The following is a 19,614-nucleotide window of genomic DNA, read 5'->3' as shown; positions in this document are numbered from 1 at the left end:
GCGCACAATGGATTATGCCTGCCTTCAGAGCACAAAATTCTACCTTTCTACAGAGGCAGCCATAAAAGGGGAGAATGTGAAGGAAGAATTGTATGATTTTTCTTTGTTTCTAAAATATGGTTAACTTTGGACTCCACTTAAATTGCACAAACTGTTAATGCCTGCAGATCAGTTTGTCCCCCTCCTGACTGGTTTCATTTTGAAATAAGACAAAGCAAAGGCTGATTTTCCTCCCCAAAATGAAAATCAAATGGAAACAAATGTTTTTGCAGGAAAAACAGTGAAATGGAAAATCGTAAGTTGCGTCATTCATAAAGCAGAGTAGAAATACGGAAAGATGGTGGCCTATAGATAAATCTGAGTGCTTACATGTCACTCATGGTGTGGAAAATTCAGCTGAGAACTTTGTCAAGCACACAATTGCCTCTAATCTTCTTTGCTTGGTGCTGCTCCCCCTTCATGAGGTATTTAAGTGTTTACTGTGTGAAACACTTCTGTGACTGAAACTCAAATGTTCCTTTTTCTGTGCAGGTGATGGTACCGTTCCCTCTTTGGTTCCCTGTCTTCATTTTGTCTTTTTTTCTTTTTCCTTTTTTTTTTTTTTCCTCCTAGTTTACAGATTGGTAGCACAGAGAAGAGTGTGGCTTTCAACAGGTAGTACATTGCTCTAGCTGCCCTTAGCATCCTTTTCTGTATGGTAGGAGACAGATTTTCTCCTGAGGCAGAGAAGCAAATTTCAGCAAGGTATTCCACATCCTGGTTTCTAGTCTTCCAAGTGGAAGTCACTAACACCAAACTTATATTGATGTTAATAAAGATTAGCCATATAAAAATCTGTGGTATGTTTTAGCGGTTTATAATTTATGAACTCTTGGTTATTTTCTATGGATCTAGATTGCCCTTAGAAGATATAATTTTGTTGACTTTTATAGTAATGTGCCCTTTATTGATAGTGAAAGCTGTGTTCCATGGAAAAGTCTTCCAATGAAAGCCCTGTCTATCAGAATATCAGTAATGCTTTATATAAAATATCTGTAAAAGAACATTTTTGAGTAAGTTTTCTTCAGTGAAGCAGAGACCAGCACGTGTCAATGACCTGAGAAATAAAATTATTTTGCTATTCTTGAAGTCTTCCATTCAGCCATAAATGGCAATCTTCCACAATTGTTTACCAGGATGCTGTGATACTTACTATTTGAGTCAACATTTTTAGTCTTAACCTTTATGAAGTAAAAACAGATACCTATTTTATAGCCTAGTTGCTTAGTGCACTGAGTTGTAGTTGCCCTCTTTGCCATTCTATCAAGTTGTGGTGTGTTGCCGTGCAACACACAGAGGGCAACATAAATTCAAATAATATTAACAATCGTCTTGGAAAGGGCTCAGAGATGTATCTAAGTCTTAAAGCTTCTGTTTACCTGAACTAGAAGCTTAGAGCACATGTGAGCAGATGCACACGCGAGCAGAGTTGTGTCTGTAGGCTTGTAGACAAATGACTACACCTGCAAAAACTACATTTTGTTAATCCTGGAGGAGTGTGGTCCATATGTATTAAACCACATCTTGTCTGGCAGCTAAAAAAAGGAATCAAATAAATACAAACTTAATTGATTTAACTAAACAAATATCTTTGAAAGTTCTAATGTCTTAAAATCTCTACTATAATTGGCATTTATGCTGGCAGTTGCAGCACAGTAACCAGACAGTAACGGAGATGGAGAGGATATGGTAAATGACCAGTGCTTTTCAGGTGAACTATGAAGTTGTTTGTTGAACTGCAGTGGCAGAAGGAACCTCTCTAGGAGTATCAGGGAAACATTTTTCAAGAGCACTAAACCTCTTCCTAGTACATATGTGCAAAAATGGCTATGTACATTATTAAAATATAATAACATCTATTTCTGGTTTTTGTTTTTTCTTCAATAGGTATGGAAAAATTGTATCCACAAAGGCAATTCTTGACAAAAACACAAATCAGTGCAAAGGTACGTGCAAAACATCCACCCTGTGAGTTCAGTCTGTTTGAATGATTGACTGGTGACTTGACTGCCAAGGCTTTGGCTCCAACTGTGCAATCAACATAATGTACGGTGTATTACAAACATATTTAATAATGCCAGAGCTTTGAGTTGTGTTTCCAGTAACATTGCTCATTAATTTTTTTCATTAACAAACAAAATGAAAATCACAAATCAGAACAAGTATCAAATTGCTTCGGCAGAAAAGTAAATTACCTTCTAACCACATAGTGCTGTCTGATTTGAATGAGGTCATCAGTGATACAAATTGATTTCCTATATAAAAATGTGAAACCTCGGGGAAAACTTTCCCAAGCAAAGTATGGTTTATTTTTTCTATTTTTCTGAAGTCCTGGCCTAAGCTATTGGAAGAAGAAAATATTCTTTATGACACAAATGCATGAGTTGCAATACTAAGATATAAAAATGATTCCTCTTTCAGTTTTATGTTCTTAATTTTCCTGCTAATTTATAAAAACATTTTTTTAAGTGAATTACAGCATGTTTCATATATGTGTCTATATTAATGTCTCAGGACTAAAATTGTTAGTCATTTAGCAGTCTGAAGGGCTGTCAAGTCTATAGGGGAGAAGCTCTGCTTTAAAATGACTCTGTAACTTCAACTGATCACAGACAGAATCCTTTTGGAGTAATAAAATCTACTCAAGTGGGTTGTTCTGATAAGAAGTACATTCTGGACAGCACTTCTATGAGAGTTGGTAAAAAGAAAAAGCATTTCAGTACAGGAGTATCCCCTGAGTGGCCAGGTAGTGTAAAAAGAAACAGCAGAGACACATTTGGGTAAACTACAAGAAAGAGAATCTAGCAATGACGTTCTTGTGGGTTATAGAAGTGTGTGACTTTACGATTGCCTACCATAATAGCATTTATTAGCCACTCAAGAGAAAAATGGGCTGAAAAACTGCAGTTCAGGTCTTCAAGAACAAGAACGGATACTGCCATGTGTTTGCTGGACATGCATTTTCTTTACTTGGAGCACTGTTCTGGTAGACTTCTGGTAACATTACTCTGTCTCTCTTTGAATGTTACACCAGGAACAAGACTTAGTTTGTCCTTTTAGTTTCTTTGGTTATTGTTTTAATTGTATTATGAAGGAAGAATCTCTTAGGAAGATGGGCTAGGCCAAGAGCAGAAAACCCTGTCAGAGTGGCCAGGAAGAGATGAATGTTTCTGCTGCTGGCTGACTAGGAAGTTTGAGTTTGGAGACATGATGCAGTGTAAGGAGAGGGCTAAAAAGGGACTGAATGGATCAAATGAGCTCTGAGATGGTTTAACAAGGAGAAAGAGTACTGCAGTGGGATAGGAAAGTTTTTTGGGTAGGAGAACTTTGGGGCCAGATGGAGTTGGGGCTTAGGCCTAGGAGCGCTGGATGGGCCTGAGCTAGAAGGGATGAGAAACAGAAATTCTGTGACCAGGTAGGTTGGAGTTACCCTGGGGCTAATCTTTGCTGTCTATGCTCCAATTAAGACCTTCTTTTGGGAGTGGAGACATGTAGGTTCTTGTTTCCCTTCCCACTGCTATACAAGACTGACTGAGATGTTCTCTGTTTTCTCATGTGTCAGCTCCATCTTTTTTTCTTCTTTTTTTTTTTTTTTGTTTTCTTTTTTCCCTGAAATTTGTCCATCTGAAATGGCAACATACATCAAGCAGAAGGAATTGGATTTGGACTGGGCTATATGTTGAATAAAGTGATGGAGTCCATAGGAGAGAGAAATATATTTGCCTCTACTGATCTTGATTGTCTGAAACCACTGTATTGTCAGTGTAGATGCTTCAGCTGATGTCTAGAAGTTGGTGGACAGAATCTACAGGAAGGGTGCTTGATGACTGTTCTTAACTTTTTATTTTGGTTTTAAATATTTGTTTGACTGGTAACCACTCCACAAACAGGGCACTGTGTGATCAGAGTTTCATTCTGTTCCCATTGCCAGAGGTAAACAAGGAAAGAAATTGAAAGAAATTGTGACACACAAAATGTGAAGTGAAAAGATTGTCAAGAATATGAATGGTAGAATTTCAAGAAAGAAGGAAAAACATCTGAGTTTGGTCTTCTTTATATTGTAGTTAGCTTTGAGATTATTGTATTAGGGGCCATATAGCAGTGAGCTGGAATTTTTTAAGTTTCTTTTCCTGCTGTTGTTATTTTCATGCTGTAGGGCAGAGATATTTATTTGTATTTCCAAAGATGGATCTTTATGACACAAGTGGTGCCATTAAAAGATCGTAAACATAATTGGATTTATTAACAGTATGCTTTGTGACATAAAAGAATAGATGTTTTGCTGTTTTAAATGCTGGGTACAATTTCCTTCCTCCTAAGTAAGACTGACAATAAAAAAGAGGGGAAAAAAAAAAGCTTTCCAAGAATCAGAAGGGGAAGGGCCCTGAAGAAGGCAGGACATGCCTTGGGGGCAGGATCAGCTCTAACCTACTGCTGAGAGGTGTTTCTGTAACCTTTGCTCAAAGGCCTCCAACAGTGGAGATTCCTCAAACTCCTAAGGCAATCTGTGATAGCACTCCTTCTCCTCACTATAATGAAGTGTTTCCTAATGTCTAACCCAAATCTCCCTTGATGCAATTTAAACCTATTGCTTCTATTCTTATCCCCAGTGGGCACGTAGAACAGTTTATTCCTTTCTTCTTTGCAGCAAACATATATATTTGAAGATTGCTGTGTGTCTGCTCTATCATTTTTTTTTAAACTAAACACTAGTCCTTTCACTTTCTCCTTAAAGGTAATTTCTTTTAAATTTCTGATTATATTGTACTTTGCTGGTCTCTCTCTAATTAGCTCAGTTCTTACTTTAAGACCTTAGAGCTGAGCAGAGGATATCAGATGGCCTAAATCTTACTATTTTAAATGCTGGGGAGAAGTTATTTCACTTGTCTTTACTGTCATCACCTGACTCTCCTCTTTGTTGATATATCTTTGTAAATAACTATGTATTTAAAATATAGATACTTTTTTGAGGCACAGAGTGTTGCATGAGAACAATAGTGCTGATTTATGTTAAGAGATTCTCTGCAGCCCTCAGCGCTGTTTCTCGAGGCCTGCTGCCAGGCAGGCATTCCTTATTGTGTGCTCTGTTCTGTGTTGTTCACTGTTCCCTCCTCAGGCTAGTACTTTTCATTTTTCTGTATTGAATTTTATCCCATTTTTTCCTGGGTACTGTTTAATTTGCTAAGATTATTCTCAAATCTTAAGTCTCCAGTGTGCTTGCAGCACTTACCTCTTTAGTATCTTCTTCACAGTTAATAAATTATTTCTCTAATCCACTGGACAAGGTAATTTGGAAAAGGCTGAATAATGACAGACCTGGGGAAGACTTTTGCGGAAACTCCCCAGTATACCTGGTAGTGCAACACTGAGCCATTCTTTTTTTAAACTGAATCTGCTAATCAGTTTGACACTTAGATCATAGCAGTTTCAGCTAGTTTGTATTTCTTCCATCTGTTCAAGTTATGAAAGCCAACCAAAGTTTAGCTGCAATGTATAGTACTTATCTATCCATAAGACTGCTTGCCTACTTCTAGATGGAAGCATGATATCATGTTATTTATTTTTGCTAAATCTATGCTGCATGGTACTAATCACATCACCTTTGAGAGTCTGTGGATAGATTTATATGACTATTTCCTCTAAGGTTTATCCTGAAGTTTAAATTCTGTCTAATATACTGCTGCCTACATTCCATTAAAACAACCAAAAAAAACCAACAAAAAGCAAAGAAGACGACAATTTGTTTGTTCTCTTAGAGTCTTCTGCATCAACTTCTGCGAAATATAAGATATACTGGTAGAGGAACACTTCCTCTTGTGGTGTGTCCAATGCAGCAGAGCTAGTTAAATTTATGGAGCTAGAGGAATTTATCACATGATCAGAAATTTCAGAACCTATTGCAGCATTATTTCTGTGTTGACCAAGGTATAGAGTAGAGCTGAAAGTGGAAAATAGCTAATATAGCAAAGAGATTATTTCAAATACCCCATGTAAGAGCATATCTTTTAAAACAGGCCACTGCTTAGTGAGTAGTGGTAGGTTTCCTCATGAAAGAATGAGAAAAACACTCTGCAGTGAGCTTTAAGTCATTCTCCAGTATTCCTTAGATTTCTAAAAAGATAGCCACTACATTCCTGTCGTATTAAGGAATACTGTTCTGAGGATTTATCCCTGGTATGAATTAAGCAGTCGGGTCTAAAGTAATCATATATGCTGCAAGGGAGTTCACTAGGGAAACCTTTTGACGTAACCTCTCATTTTCAGATTACTCTTTGTTGGTGGCATAACTGCTAAGTGAGGCAGAGGAGAAGCAACAATCACCCTGTAATAGAACAATATATAAAACAAAATAAGCACAGTCATGACAAAATGGCCAGAAATCACTGAACAAAGCAGGGCACAATCACATCTGGAGAATAATGAAAAACAGACACATGATTCATTCAGATGTTCAAAGACAAAAACCCTGATGAAAAAATTGGAGAGTTTTGGCTGCTTTTGCTTGTTCTCTTTCCCTCTCTCTCTTGCACGTTTCCCTTCTTGGTATATTGTACTTAGTAATTTAAAAAGTAGGAGGAATGAAATAAAAGAAAACATTCAAGAGAAACATTAATCTGAAATGTGTAGACTCTTCTCTTTTCAGCCCTCACCCCCCCCACCCTCTCCAGACTGGCTTGCTTTTGATAGACCTACGTGCTTAGAGACAAGTGAATGAGTAATGGTTGTTTCACAGTACAGTTTCCATACCTCATAGCAATGGAATACAGAACAGTTAATCTGCCAAATACACAAGCCCATTTCTTAGAGTATGAATTACTGTCATCTGCATCTGCCCTTGCAGACACTTTAATTGCATGCATGCAGATTTACTTCCTGGTTTAATCAGGACCTCATATGATTTTGAGCATTTTGCTAGGACCTTCGAAGACAAGCACAGGAGAATGACTAAAAGTCTAAAATCCCACCTGTGGCTTTTTTTTTTTTAATAAATAAAACCTATGAATCATGGTAATGTGTAGGAGACAAACACTTTAACTGCATATTCTTCATTTTATATATATTTTTTCAAGCCATGCATGACTTGATTTGTTGAATAGCAATGTTTGTCTTAGGAGAGAAATGTGCTGAACATGATGATGGGAACTGTACAGACTTTATTTATAATTTTAATATTTCATTATGACATTTTTCGTGTTGAGAAATGGTAGCAATGATATACTCATTTTTAAAATATCAAAAAACTGGGGATGCAGATATGCAGTCATTAGGATTGCAGTGGTTTTATGGTTAAAAAAAAAATGCCATGAGGTCATCTGTGTTAACCCACCATATATCACATACAATTTTATTTCTGCAGTTGCCTTACTATTACTAGAGCAGGACTTAAAATTTACCATGACCTATTTTATAAATTGAGAGTTTATTTGTGTAACAAAAATGGGATAACTGCAGGCTTACTGTAAGTGTTGGAGATAATTGGAATGGCATGATAAAGTGATGCTTCACATCTCCCAAAAGGAGTCTGTCCTGCTTTGCGTCAATGAAGCTACTCATCTGCCGAAGTACACCAGCTTCCCTAAGTACCCTAATGCATTGGAGCTTAATGGACTTGAGGGGCTTTTGCTCTGGTGTTGCAATAAACAAAGGTTATAAGCTTATAGTAGATATACCTTGATATGTATGTTAGACAAAATACCTTCATAACTTTAAATTTTAGAAAAGTAATTTTTTGCATAGAGTCTATCAAGATGTAATTTATGATCATATGAAATGATGCATTTGCATTTTATATTATTAGTTGCTTTTCCTATTCTACTTGAGATGACACAATTTGGTTGTGACTAGGAACATGAAGCAAATCCATGTAAATAATGAGCTAGTGAAGAAAGAGCTAAACTGCATAGAAAACTGTTTAGTTAATAAATTTTGTTTATTGAGAATAAGCTCAAATTGCAGTAACCGTGCTGTATTATTTATGATTCTCAGAACTGCCATTCTGAGACAGAAAAAATCCAGACAAGTAGGTCTGCCTGGTCACAGACTGTAAACTGTTCACACAAGGATGGCATGCACAGCGTGCTTCAACAGGGAATGGATCTTGTGGAAAGCAAATAATTTGTAAACCAGACTTATTTCATTTTGAAACTCTAGACTTGTGTAGCAAACAATTCAGTCTCATTTTCAATGCTGGGATAGACAATAGATATGGTGACATTTTTGTTCATCAGTTTTGCTTGTTTGCATTTATGGGGTTTTCTTAGTCTTTTTTTGATCCACCCCAAAGTTTTATGTCATCAGAGGCATAAGAATTCACAAATTATGGAAAATGTAGCAATATGGAATATTTTAACTTGGCAGATTTTCTGACAGTGAGGTGTTTATGAAGGCTGGATAGATGCTGAGTGTGGGCAGGCACTCAAAAAGCTTTCTGTGTGGCTGTGCTGATGTATCTGTGTACTGACCTGTGGCACCCTCAACTAATCTGGTCCTTCTGGTCCTGGATCCCTTCAACGGAGAGCATATAAGCTATGCTGAATTCTGTCAATTTTGGTAAACAAGCCAGCTGAGAAACCCACATCTCCTAGGTAGTGTTACTAAGTCTGCATTTCAAAAGAGTTAAAACCACCCCTCAAACCGAAAACAAACTCACGATGCTACGTTTTTTTGATAACCAGAGATACATTGAAGCATCATGAAGTTAGTTGTTTAAAATTTGTGTATGTTTGGAGATATTTGTTTTCTGTTTTTTGAAGCTTTCACTCCTGTGATTTTTCTGAGTAAAGGTTGAGATTTATTTCTTGTTCAGTCAAAATTACAAGTGGTATTATTATGTAAACACATGAGACTAGGAGCCAAGTCTTTAGGAAAAATACCTAAAGGCAACATCTGAACCCTCTAAAGGCAGATATGCATCAAAATAAGATTAACAGAATCACCAATAAGAAACCATTAAGTTGTTCACTCACCAATGACTTGATGTAAGTTCACACCCTGCCTTACCAAATGGTAGCTTGTTTGATCTGCAGGCTTATGAACTGTGATACTCTGTAAGTCTGACTCTTTTCAGAAGTTAGTAGGAACTCAATGGTGAGGAGGGAGTGCATGTGTATCTTCAAAAAAATATATGTAATTATCACCTTGAATTTACTGATGATGTGCTTATGGATGTTTAGGTAACATAAAGAACAACGACACTTAGTGGTAGTGTGTGTTGCCATTGGATGAACTATTTTCCTGGCACCTGTTGGTTTGCCCAGCAGTCTTCATATGTATTTTGGCGAACACACAAGTGTTTTTCAAAACTCTCACTTTAACTTGGAGGTAGAGATTCTCCTGTTCGTATGTTTTTGAAAGCTTTCCACATCCGCTGAAGTGAAATAAGAAAGGGTTTGATGAGTTGTGCTGAGCAAGTCATAGCTGCAGTGTGCCAGCACCGGCTGCTGCCCTGCCGTGGTGAGGACTCTGAGATGTACCAGCCTCCGTGTCTGCAAAATGTTGCTGCACTTCGGCAAACATTCATGGCTGCATCTCACCAGTGTTCTGTCTCAAGCAAGTCCTCTAAAAATTGCTTATTGAGTTTAAAGCCAGGTCCTCTACAGAGGAAACTCCTTTCTAATTAGCTCCCCAGACACTTTCTTAAACGACTTCTTTGCAATTAAGGAAAATATTTCCTGGGTCATTATCTTTTCATAAATGAACTCATGGCCTAGCAAATATTTTCTGTAAGGAGACCCAAGATGCTCAAATATTCTGTGACATATCTAATCTGTGATTATTCTTAATTTACTGCTTCCAAAATTTGTGGGCATATATCAGTGGTAAATAATTGGTTTAATTTTGTTTCCTTCCAGAGAAATAAAAAAGTAAAATTTCCATTTATATACAGTGATTAATGTTTTGATTCATTGGTCTGTATAAAACTTGGCATGTGTTTGAAGTGCATTTTGGGACTGGGTAATGTTAGTAGGCTCTTAGTGGTCTCAGCAGACTTGAAAATATCAATTTCATATCACAGAAGTGAGCAGAAGAGAATTTTTTTTTTCTTTGAACAGCAGCTCATAATCAGCCTTGTTGAAAGCTTGCTTGCAGTATGTTGGCTTTTTCAACTGTATTCCAAAATCACTTTGCTTAAACATTTTATTTTCTGATGCCATGATAGAGCATCTCATATCTAGTAGATCTGTTCAGCCTCTGGTTTCTTAAAGGCATATCATCTCTTCTAAAAGCAAAAGCACACTGCTGAGAAGTTACTGGTTTTTCAAAAGTTTCAAGACCTTGAGGGCAGCAACTGACCCGTGGAAAGCCCTGGGTAGAGGACAATGGCTGGCTCCTTAGTTTTGCTGAAGCCAACTCTGTTACATATTCTCAAAGTATACTGCATATGCAAAAAGGAATGCTTGTTTGAGATAGTGATAAGTTGGTAATAAATCCAATCGACAGACTCTAACTGAGCATTGGTGCTCAACAAGAACCATTCTGAATCAGATCTATTAAATATAGCATGACTTCACTTCTGCAGTATGACAGCAATTACGAAAGTCACTGTTCACATTTTGCCCTATTGTGTAGAAATGTAGAAGTTTCTTACCCAAATTAATTAAGTAAATATTCTCTTTCTTGATAGATAATATACTGTAAAAGTAAAACAATAATAGACCATGTGCTTATTTTTATTAAATCTGTCTTAATGGATGTTTGAGGGTTGCCTGCCTGGAGGTGGTGTTCGATTGCTAGAATAGGGATCTATGTGTAACACAGGAAAAAACATTGTAACTTCTGGCAATTAAGATGTAACTCCTTCTGTACTGAACAAAAACCCACCCACAGCAGTTCTGAGGAAGGAACTGGTGGGCATTATTAATATTACTCATCTGTTTATGATATGGTAGCCATACAGCAGTAAAGCTTGATGTGCTCATTGACAGTACAGAAAACAACCTTGTCCTATGGACTTTGCAGCCCAAGGCTTTTAGAAAGAGCCAAGTCCACAATTAATTTTCGGTACTATGAGTAATCTTATGACTTTAAAGGGAGTTAAATAGGTTTTTTTTTTTTTTTTCTTAAATAGTGAATTCTCAAGGAAAACCCAAACTTCAAACCAGCCTTTCAGCTCTCCTGGGAATAGTCATACATTTATATAACATTTAGTGAGCTTTTTCATCCCAGAATGTTTTGAAAAGAGCTAAATTTGTATATGGGAAAAGGAGGAGGCCATGTTAGGGGTGGTAAAAATGACTCTCCTACTTGATGAAGTAGTTTTTGTCTGCCTGGGTCTTCCTCATGACCAATGATCAGCTGATATTTTCTTCCATTAGATGGCAGTGGTGTGATATGTGGTTTATCTGGACCCCTAAATTACAAGTTTGATTAAAAAATTTCAAATAGCTCAAATTTTATGTGAAAAAATCATGTCTTCGTTTGCTTTATAATTACAGAGTCTCCAGGCTTTACATTTTTTATTCACTGAGAATTTTACAAGTTATTGACCAATTTCAAGTAAATGTGCCAGAGGACTGGGACTTTCAAATGCAACCAAGTTAAATATTTTCAGAGAACAGCCAGCCATGTGGAGTGGAGACTCGGTGCTCCTGCCACAGGAGAGATATAGAGTGGGTTTAGTTTTACTCCACCTAAAGTAACCACAGTAAATCACCACTTGCTTATCTATGGTGGAGCCAGAGCTTGTGCTGGATTTGTGGAAGAAGGAGTTTAGGAGGGAGGTGCAGGTATTGGAAGAGATGGTGGAAGCAGTAAAGAAAGCTTGGGGTGGAGGTTGCAGTTACTGCAGCAAGTTGTAGCCTCACGCTTGGGATAGGACATGGGCAGAGACAAGAAAGATGAAACGTAACCATATAAAATGACTGACTTTATTTGCTTCATTGTTTGTAGACTATTCTATTTTTTTGTAAACTAAGGAGAAACCCAGAATGATATTTTATTTTTTTTAATTGAAGATCTTTAAACAACATTCTCTTGTTTCTTGTGGTATTAGTCATGGTGGTGTTGTTTATTAACTTATTAAATATGGAGCAGTAAACACCATTTATTTTTAAATGAATTAAAATGGACTTGTTGCCCTTCATGGCTTTTAATAAATTGAAGAGTTTTGCTAAGCTGTCTGCTTACAGAGCAAAGGTTGCAGCCAGGAGATAGGGGTCAATGGGATCTCTATTTAAATGCATGTTATCTCTGTGTTAATTGCCTGCATATTTAACTAATGAAGCATGTCACTTTGCAGAAAGTGAAGTTTTTTTGTGGTCACCCTTTAATCATGAAACAGCAAGAAAAAGTCTGAGTGACCTGGTTTGCCTGAGGTATCTTGGTTGCTCTTGTCAGTCACTTCAACTCACAGTAAATTGCAGGGTAAATGCCACATAATTGATGGAATATATCCTTTAAAAAAAAAAAAAGCCCCGCAATTGAGGAAAAATCAATGTTCAGAATTTTAGTGCTTAATTTTTGTTTATTTGTTACACATTGTCTTAGAAATTATTTCCTTTTTAATAAAACCAGATTTTATTGCTAGTATATATGATTATTAGAGAAGAGAGTTACAGAACAGACATTAAATATGCCTTGAGTTTTGGAGACAGATACATATTTATTAGGTTGGGTGAATTTCAGTTCTTAAATCAGAAAGAATAACATAGCTACTGCTTGCCATGCACTACTTTCTTGGGCTGTTAATGTGTAAGTGTTGAAATAGTTAGACTTAAAGGAGAGGGATGTATGCTGTGCAAAAAAATCCTTCTAGGGCTGCTGGGGTTAATAAGCCTCTGTTTTGTGACTGCTGTGTTTTCTTTAGTCTCTAGTAATGACATTGATTTTGTGAAACTTAAGGTATTTGAGATTGCTGCCTCTGTCAAATTTGCTTAAATAGGGTCACTTGGTTCAAAAATTAGGGGGAAGGAGAGGCTGACAGGGAAATAGATGTAGAAATTTCTGAAGTATGTTCTTTCCCTTGCTTTTAACTCCTTTTGTGACAATTCTTAGAATTCAGTTTGCCTTTTTGAGCAAATATGGAAATCATATTTCTATGATTGGTTCAAAGGGCATGATTTTATACTGTGAAACTGGAATTTTCTCCCATATGCGTCAGTACATTTATCTACATTTAATGTCTTCTGCTGGTTTATTACCTAGTCTCTTAGTTTAATAAGGGCCTTCTGCAGTTCTTCACAGATGCTCCCCATTTTCTCTCCTGAATAATCTTGTCACCTCACTGCTTAGCCTCTTCCTGTCATTTAAAAATAGGTTGTGCAGTATAGATCCTGAAAAAGCTCTATGTGGAAGTCCATTGGTGTTGTTACCCTGTTGTAAGAAAGGTCATGCTCTCTACCCTCTATTTTTATCTTTTAACAAATTATTTATCCAAAAACTTTCCCTCCTAAGCTATAGATACTTAGTTTCCTAAAAAATCTTTTACCAGGGCCTTGTCAAATGCCTTTTGGAGATTCAAGCTGACTGTATTAGCCAGATCACCCTTATCCACAGGCTTGTTGACCTTTTCAAAGAACTCCAATAGGTCTGTGAGGCAAACCTACAAAAAGCCAGATTAACTCTTTCCACATCTTGTATTTTCAATGATTTTACTCTGTTTCTGTAATTTCTGGTAATTTGACACCAGGTTGACAGACCTACAGGTACCCAGATCTCACCTGGGATCTCTTCATACCACTGCCACCACATGTGCAACCTCATGGTCCTCAGGTACAAAGTCAGTTTTAGAAAGAAAGCTGCACACCGCTTATTAGTGTGTGTAGTCAGCTATGGCGTCCTGGAGCTCTTTTCAAACAGGGAGGGTGAATACCATCTGTTGTTACAATTTGTTAGTGTTTACTTTTGTCAAATTGTCCCATAACCTCCTCTGTGGTCATTTCAAATTAAGAGTTGCATCTGTTCTTCTGGGCTTTGTAAGCAGCTGCTCTCTGAAACAGCGCCTAAAAATGTGATCTTTGCATTATACCCTGTATTGCCCAGTCTGTATAGGGATAATTAAAGTCTTCTCTGAGCACTCCACCTTCTACCTTTGCTGCTTTTCTGCATCTTCCTCTGTGCGTTAGAGTTGGTGTTGCCATGCTGATGGGTCAGTCAAGAGTACAGAGGCAGCTCTCCAGTAATGCAGAACTACCATTTTCCATGTTCAAGGCTGGGATTTCAGTTCTTGCAAGTTCTGTATTACCCTCTGCTGTGCTTATTAGCTTGATCATTTCTCCACTACCAGCATGACCTACTCTGTTTGTGCCATGCATGCTATATCTTAGTGTTATAGTGGTACACTCATTGCCTCACTTTCACAGTCCTAATAGATGAGTGTTTTCTTACTGTTGAATGTGTTCAATTCACCCATCTTATTTCATAGGCTTAGCATATTTAGGGAGCAACTAGTGTTTCAGTTGTGTCATTGCCACCGTATTTGAGTGACTCCGTTGTTACTTTCCATCCCAGTATATCCATTTACATTTTTTGGCTTGTTTGCAAGACGGATAGATTTAGTGATCACTCTCAGATTTCCTCCAAGGTTACCAACTTCACCATCTGTTTGCTGGGTGAGGTAGGTTGCAATCAATCCAATTTGCTCTTTCCTTCTGGTTGGCTCCAAGTTCTAGAGGGACATTTTCAATGCTAGAAGGTGCAAAGTCAACAGATCTGTGTGTGAAAGATCCAGCACTTGGTCACATCATGCTTCACCACCCCAATGATGCCTTGAGCTTGACAATTCTAATTGTCTTAGAATTGCCGTATGACACTGCTGAAATATCATTTGTCATCCGCTCCCTCCTCTCCCTTAGCAGTATTTGGCTTGATTGATTGGAAGTGATGTCCCTGAAAGTACAACTGCTGAATTTCTGTCTCATCCAGTTCCTCCCCTTTGCTGTCCTGCTCTCAGGAGCCAGAATCTCCTACTGAAGAGCATAAGTTGTCTGCACAGTGCTCTCGTGTGCAGTTCTCCCACGGGGAAGATGTAGCAGTGATAGTTGGCATAGTAATTTGGGTAATTCCCACCTTTGTTTCTTCTCTCCAAGTATTTGATAGGGTTATTTCTTCAATTTCTTTCTATCTAGGAAACATGTTTGTCCCTCTGTTCCTATTGCTGCTCTAAGGACAAAAGCTAGAATTTTCTTCTCCTTCCATGCAGTCAAACGCCTGTGGTCTTAGCTTACTTCTTGGAATTGCTGGAGCTCTTTTAACTCAAAAGAGTATAGAGAGGGATTGGTGAGAAATAGAAGATATAGCATGTAAGAAAACATTTTCAAAACCAGAACAAAGTTGGAGAGACAGTGTCTATGAAGAAATAAGCATCTCGTATTAGGCAAGGGAAAAAAACCTGTGCACAGTGCAGGCAACAAGAACAAGTGAGAGTAAATGGGCCTTGATTAAATTATAGGTGAAATGTGTGAAAGTTTCTGACCACTAGAACACCAAAATTTTGGTACAGGAAGTGGAGCAATCCTCAAGAGTTGTGGCATGAGGCTTTGGGGCCATTGCAGATGATATGGGAACCGGGCTCTGGTGGATGCTGGCTTGGGCCTCTTGGGGCTGTGTCACTCTCCCATGATCTCTGCTGCCCTTTTAAACAAACGTGTCCCTGGAGAATGTCTCCTGGGGCAGCTCCTTCAAGAATGGAGCCTAGCTCTTGGGCTGAAGCACGGAGCAGCAGTCTTGCTCGCCCTTTGCCGCGCTGACTGTATTGGGATGCTTGGGAATGGAGGGAGAGGAGCTGAGATTGTTTGCTGGGCAGGAGCTGGAGGAGTGGAGTGCAGTTCTGGTATGGTTCATCTTGCAAATCGTGCGTGTTTGCCAGCATGAGGCCTGGGCAATGTCTTTAGGTTTGCATGTTAAGAAAAGAACATAATTCCGAAGGGATTTTTGTCAAATTAACCTACAAAAGCCCAGCAAGGTGAGCTTGCTGTGTTTTGGGAGTGAGGATAAGACAGAGGAATGGCTGTGAAATGCTCCTCTATTATTTTAACTGGGAGTTGAGACTATTACTCAGTCATTTCATATTAATAAAGCTCATAAGAAAATGAGATTTTCAGATTATGATTTTAGGCCCAAGTTCCCACTGTGTTTTAGGGAAGACTGAAAGCACATGTTGCCCACAGGTTTAAGTGAAACCAGAAATTTCATCTCAGTTTAGACAGTCTTTACTGACACTCTGCTCCTGGGTTTGGCAGTCACGGAAGGGAGAAATGAAATGTAAAAGGGGAGAAACTTTCCAGTCAACGTTTGGTTTGAATTTGCGTATAACATTAAAAACGAAAAGGAAAAAGGAAAAAAAGTACATTATAATTTCAATGTAGTTTCAATTTAAGCTCAGAACCACTAGCTGTTCTGTAAACTTCCCATGTGCCTTTCAATGCATCAAGGTCTCTGCAATGTTATTTTATCCTGGTAAATAAGGATTTAAATGGAGAAGACTTTGATGTTTGGATTGGCATATAAAAAAGTGAGCTTCTTTATTTTACTTGTTTTATTTTAGAAAACAAGTAAACACTCCTCCAGAAAACAGAAGAATTAATATTATACCCTATCTCCCCTCTAGTAGAGATCCATATCGTAGATTGAAGATCTAGTCTGTACTATGCTAGACATTGTAAGAGAGTCTCTGAGTTTGAAAGGCCTTCAATTTCAGAACCTTTCAAGTAAGAGTTTTTCTTTATACTCCACATTCAATTTAAAGGCTTCAGTTGCCCTGTGCAGAGCATTGTTACCAAGGAGTTTGTGAGAGAGGTAGAGATACATATAAAGTATATATGTATATAAAGTGTATATGTCTGTTGAACTCTTTTCTTACAAATTGACCTATCAGTCTGTCTCATATAATATCTTACACAATTATGAGCGTTTAGATGTAAGTTATACAAGTCATAATTCATAAAGAATAACAAACAATATAATTTTGGTCTGGTGATAAACTTTTCTAGAAAGATTAAATTAATTATCAATCACAAGATCAGCATTGACATTTGAAGCTGACAGTATGGTTCAACATGTTAATGTTTCCATTTTGCATGTGTCCTTTACTCTGCCTTCTGAATTTTCAGAATATAAAACCTTAGGATGTATATACTTAGCATTAGATGGATGCTGAAGCACAATACTTATAATGGCCTTGACTTTCACTGAAATCAATCTTGATAAAATATGTCTGGTCTGCATCCTGGTGCTTCAAAGTTCATTTTGGGACATAAGCTTACTATTTTAAGACTCAAAAATGCTGCCCTTTATGCTGAGCCTTACACCTCAGTATTTTGATCTATAGTATTCTTAGACGTATCACAGGCCTGAGGATATATTTGAAAAGCTTCCTCTCTTGTGATGGTGGAAAGATAGTGTTCCTAGGTCTGATGTGCTTGAAATGAATTTGGTCATTGTGGCTAGACTGTGTGTCAATAATGTTATCTCCATTACTTTAGTGAAAGCCTGACTACATGCGTAAGATGGTAGCCTCACAGAGTACCTATAGCACTCACTTGGAGAAGACATTACACTTCTGATATTTATCTTGACTGGCCTGTATGCTTGTTTTAAACATATACTGTTTGGATTTTTTGGATTACTTTTCACGTTCAGGGCTGAATCCTCAAGTATTTGTCAACTGCTCTCAAAAGTGAGACATGTAATATATTGTGCTTGCATGCCTCAAAATCTGTGGTAGTTTTGGGAAACCAATACACTGATCTTCTTGATAAATGCTTACCTGTTCTGAATTCACTGCTGCACCTGAAGCCACACATAGATTGCTCCCTGTGATTCAAGTACATTTAGTGAATTATTTTGCACAGTTCTACAAAATTTTACTTCTATGCATATAAGTGAATACCTCCTTTAATTATCGAATGGAACTGCAAGATAAGAACTTCTGGAAAGGTCAGAGTTAATGCAGAGGAGAAGAGGACCTTTTGCTTTGCAAGCTTCTGGGAGGGAAGAAGGTATTTTACACCAACTGGCAAAGAGCTTAAAGGGCACACTTCCAAACCTTCAGAAAAAGTTTCCCACAAAGACTTTTTTCTTTTTTTTTTTTCAAGTCATGCTGCAGGAATTAAGTTGGAGATATCACTGACCGAAAGGACATTTTTTCTGAATGAGCCGAGAACCAAAGGAAATGACTCTAGGGTTTGAAATCCTTCTATTTCCTCTGTGGAAGATATCTGTGCAGCTGAAATGAACCATTCTGCCTGGCTCCAAGCCAAACTTTATGGGAACTGAGATTAGGAAGTTCTATGGTCAAAATAGCCTTTGAACAAATTGCTTCCAGTTTAAAGCCTCAAATTTCCTGATAAAACTGCAGCATTTAACCTTTCCTTTTTATTCACTTGGGTGAATGACCTGCCCATTATTAGGCACAAACTATTTATCCAGTTGTGGTCCCTGCAGTGCTCTCAGAATTGCCTGCAAAGCATTTGCCAATTTTTACTTTTATGTGAGATAGGCAGAGCAAAACCCAGAACAAAATGTGAATACAGGTTCGAGTGATGTTTCCCACTTAAAATAGCAGGAAAACTGCTATAAACAAGAAGTCAAATTGCCAACTGCACTGCGGCATTTTTGTCTTGCAGCCTTTTTTGAAGGAATGCTTTGTTTTGTTTTATGGTGGGGTTAACTGGCTTGCTTGGCCTTCATGAACTAAATGAAGAGACAGCAGCAATAGCAGCCCTATTGACTTCAGGAAGTGCTAAAATTTGGCATGCTATGACTAGAGCAGCAAGCCTGGCCTCTGAATGTTGTGGCATGGGCTGGCTAATTTCCAAAGTAACAAAGTACTTGAATTAGATCACTGAAATTCTACCTTTTCATGTATGCATTTCTTTCCCAGTTGTCTTCAGGCTGTTTTACCTCATACTGAGGAGGGCCCAGATGTCCTGACATGCTGATGCTTCCTTAGCCCGTTGTGCTTGTGACTATGCTGAGCCAGTCACTTCTGCACACCTACTTGTGTGCCCATCCCTTTGTGCACATGCCCATCTCTTTTTCCATGTGGGCAGTGCTCCAAAGCAGAGTTTGTCCGATGTGGGCGTAGGCTGTGTTTTGGGTGGGTCTTGAAGAGGATGTTGGTAATTGTGCAGCAGTCACAGAGATGTGACAGGATGTGGCCACATCCGCTCTTTTCTGTCCCCACCACCACTGTTTTATTCCCCAAAGTGGATATGCTTTTGTGTATCTTGCATTAATGCCTTTGCACAACCTACATTTAAAAGTCCTAAATCTTAGACAGGTGTTTCCATCATTTCACCTAAGAGACTAATTCCCGAAATAATAGAACTCATTATTAGTAAGGATTTTTTCTTTATACTCAGCCTAAATTTTACTTTTCCTAATTTAATCCCACTACTCTTCATTATCCTTCTTCCCCTACCTCTGGCACCATGCTAATTAATTCATCTCCCTCTTTGGTTTTTGCTTTTACCCTTCAGTATCTTAGTTCAATGTTAAAATGCATTCTTCTTTTCTTGTGTTACCTACCCAACATATCCGTTCTAGCTCCAGCAATCTTTCCTTGTAAAACTGTTCCTGCTGACCTCTATTCAATGTTATTGTTCATCAGTGAACAAACCCTCTAGTTTGTTAACA

General features: G+C 37.9%; 1 protein-coding gene across 4 annotated transcripts in view; it reads left to right on the top strand.

Annotated features, from left to right (window-relative positions):
- Positions 1-19,614, top strand: part of RBMS3 (RNA binding motif single stranded interacting protein 3) — a 449,717-nt gene that overhangs the window by 119,388 nt on the left and 310,715 nt on the right. For all 4 annotated transcript variants that reach the window (XR_009818745.1, XM_061996425.1, XM_061996424.1 and 1 more), the window contains exon 3: positions 1,927-1,985. Coding sequence is in view for 3 of the 4 variants with exons in the window: in XM_061996425.1 (XP_061852409.1) it covers positions 1,927-1,985 (59 nt within the window). In the remaining variant the exon portion in view is untranslated. The remainder of the gene's footprint in view (positions 1-1,926; positions 1,986-19,614) is intronic.

This window comes from Colius striatus, chromosome 5, assembly GCF_028858725.1.
Source record: "Colius striatus isolate bColStr4 chromosome 5, bColStr4.1.hap1, whole genome shotgun sequence".
Classification (NCBI taxonomy): Eukaryota; Metazoa; Chordata; class Aves; order Coliiformes; family Coliidae; genus Colius; species Colius striatus.
The sequence above is the reverse complement of the archived record's forward strand: the minus strand, read 5'-3'. Positions and strand labels throughout refer to the sequence as shown.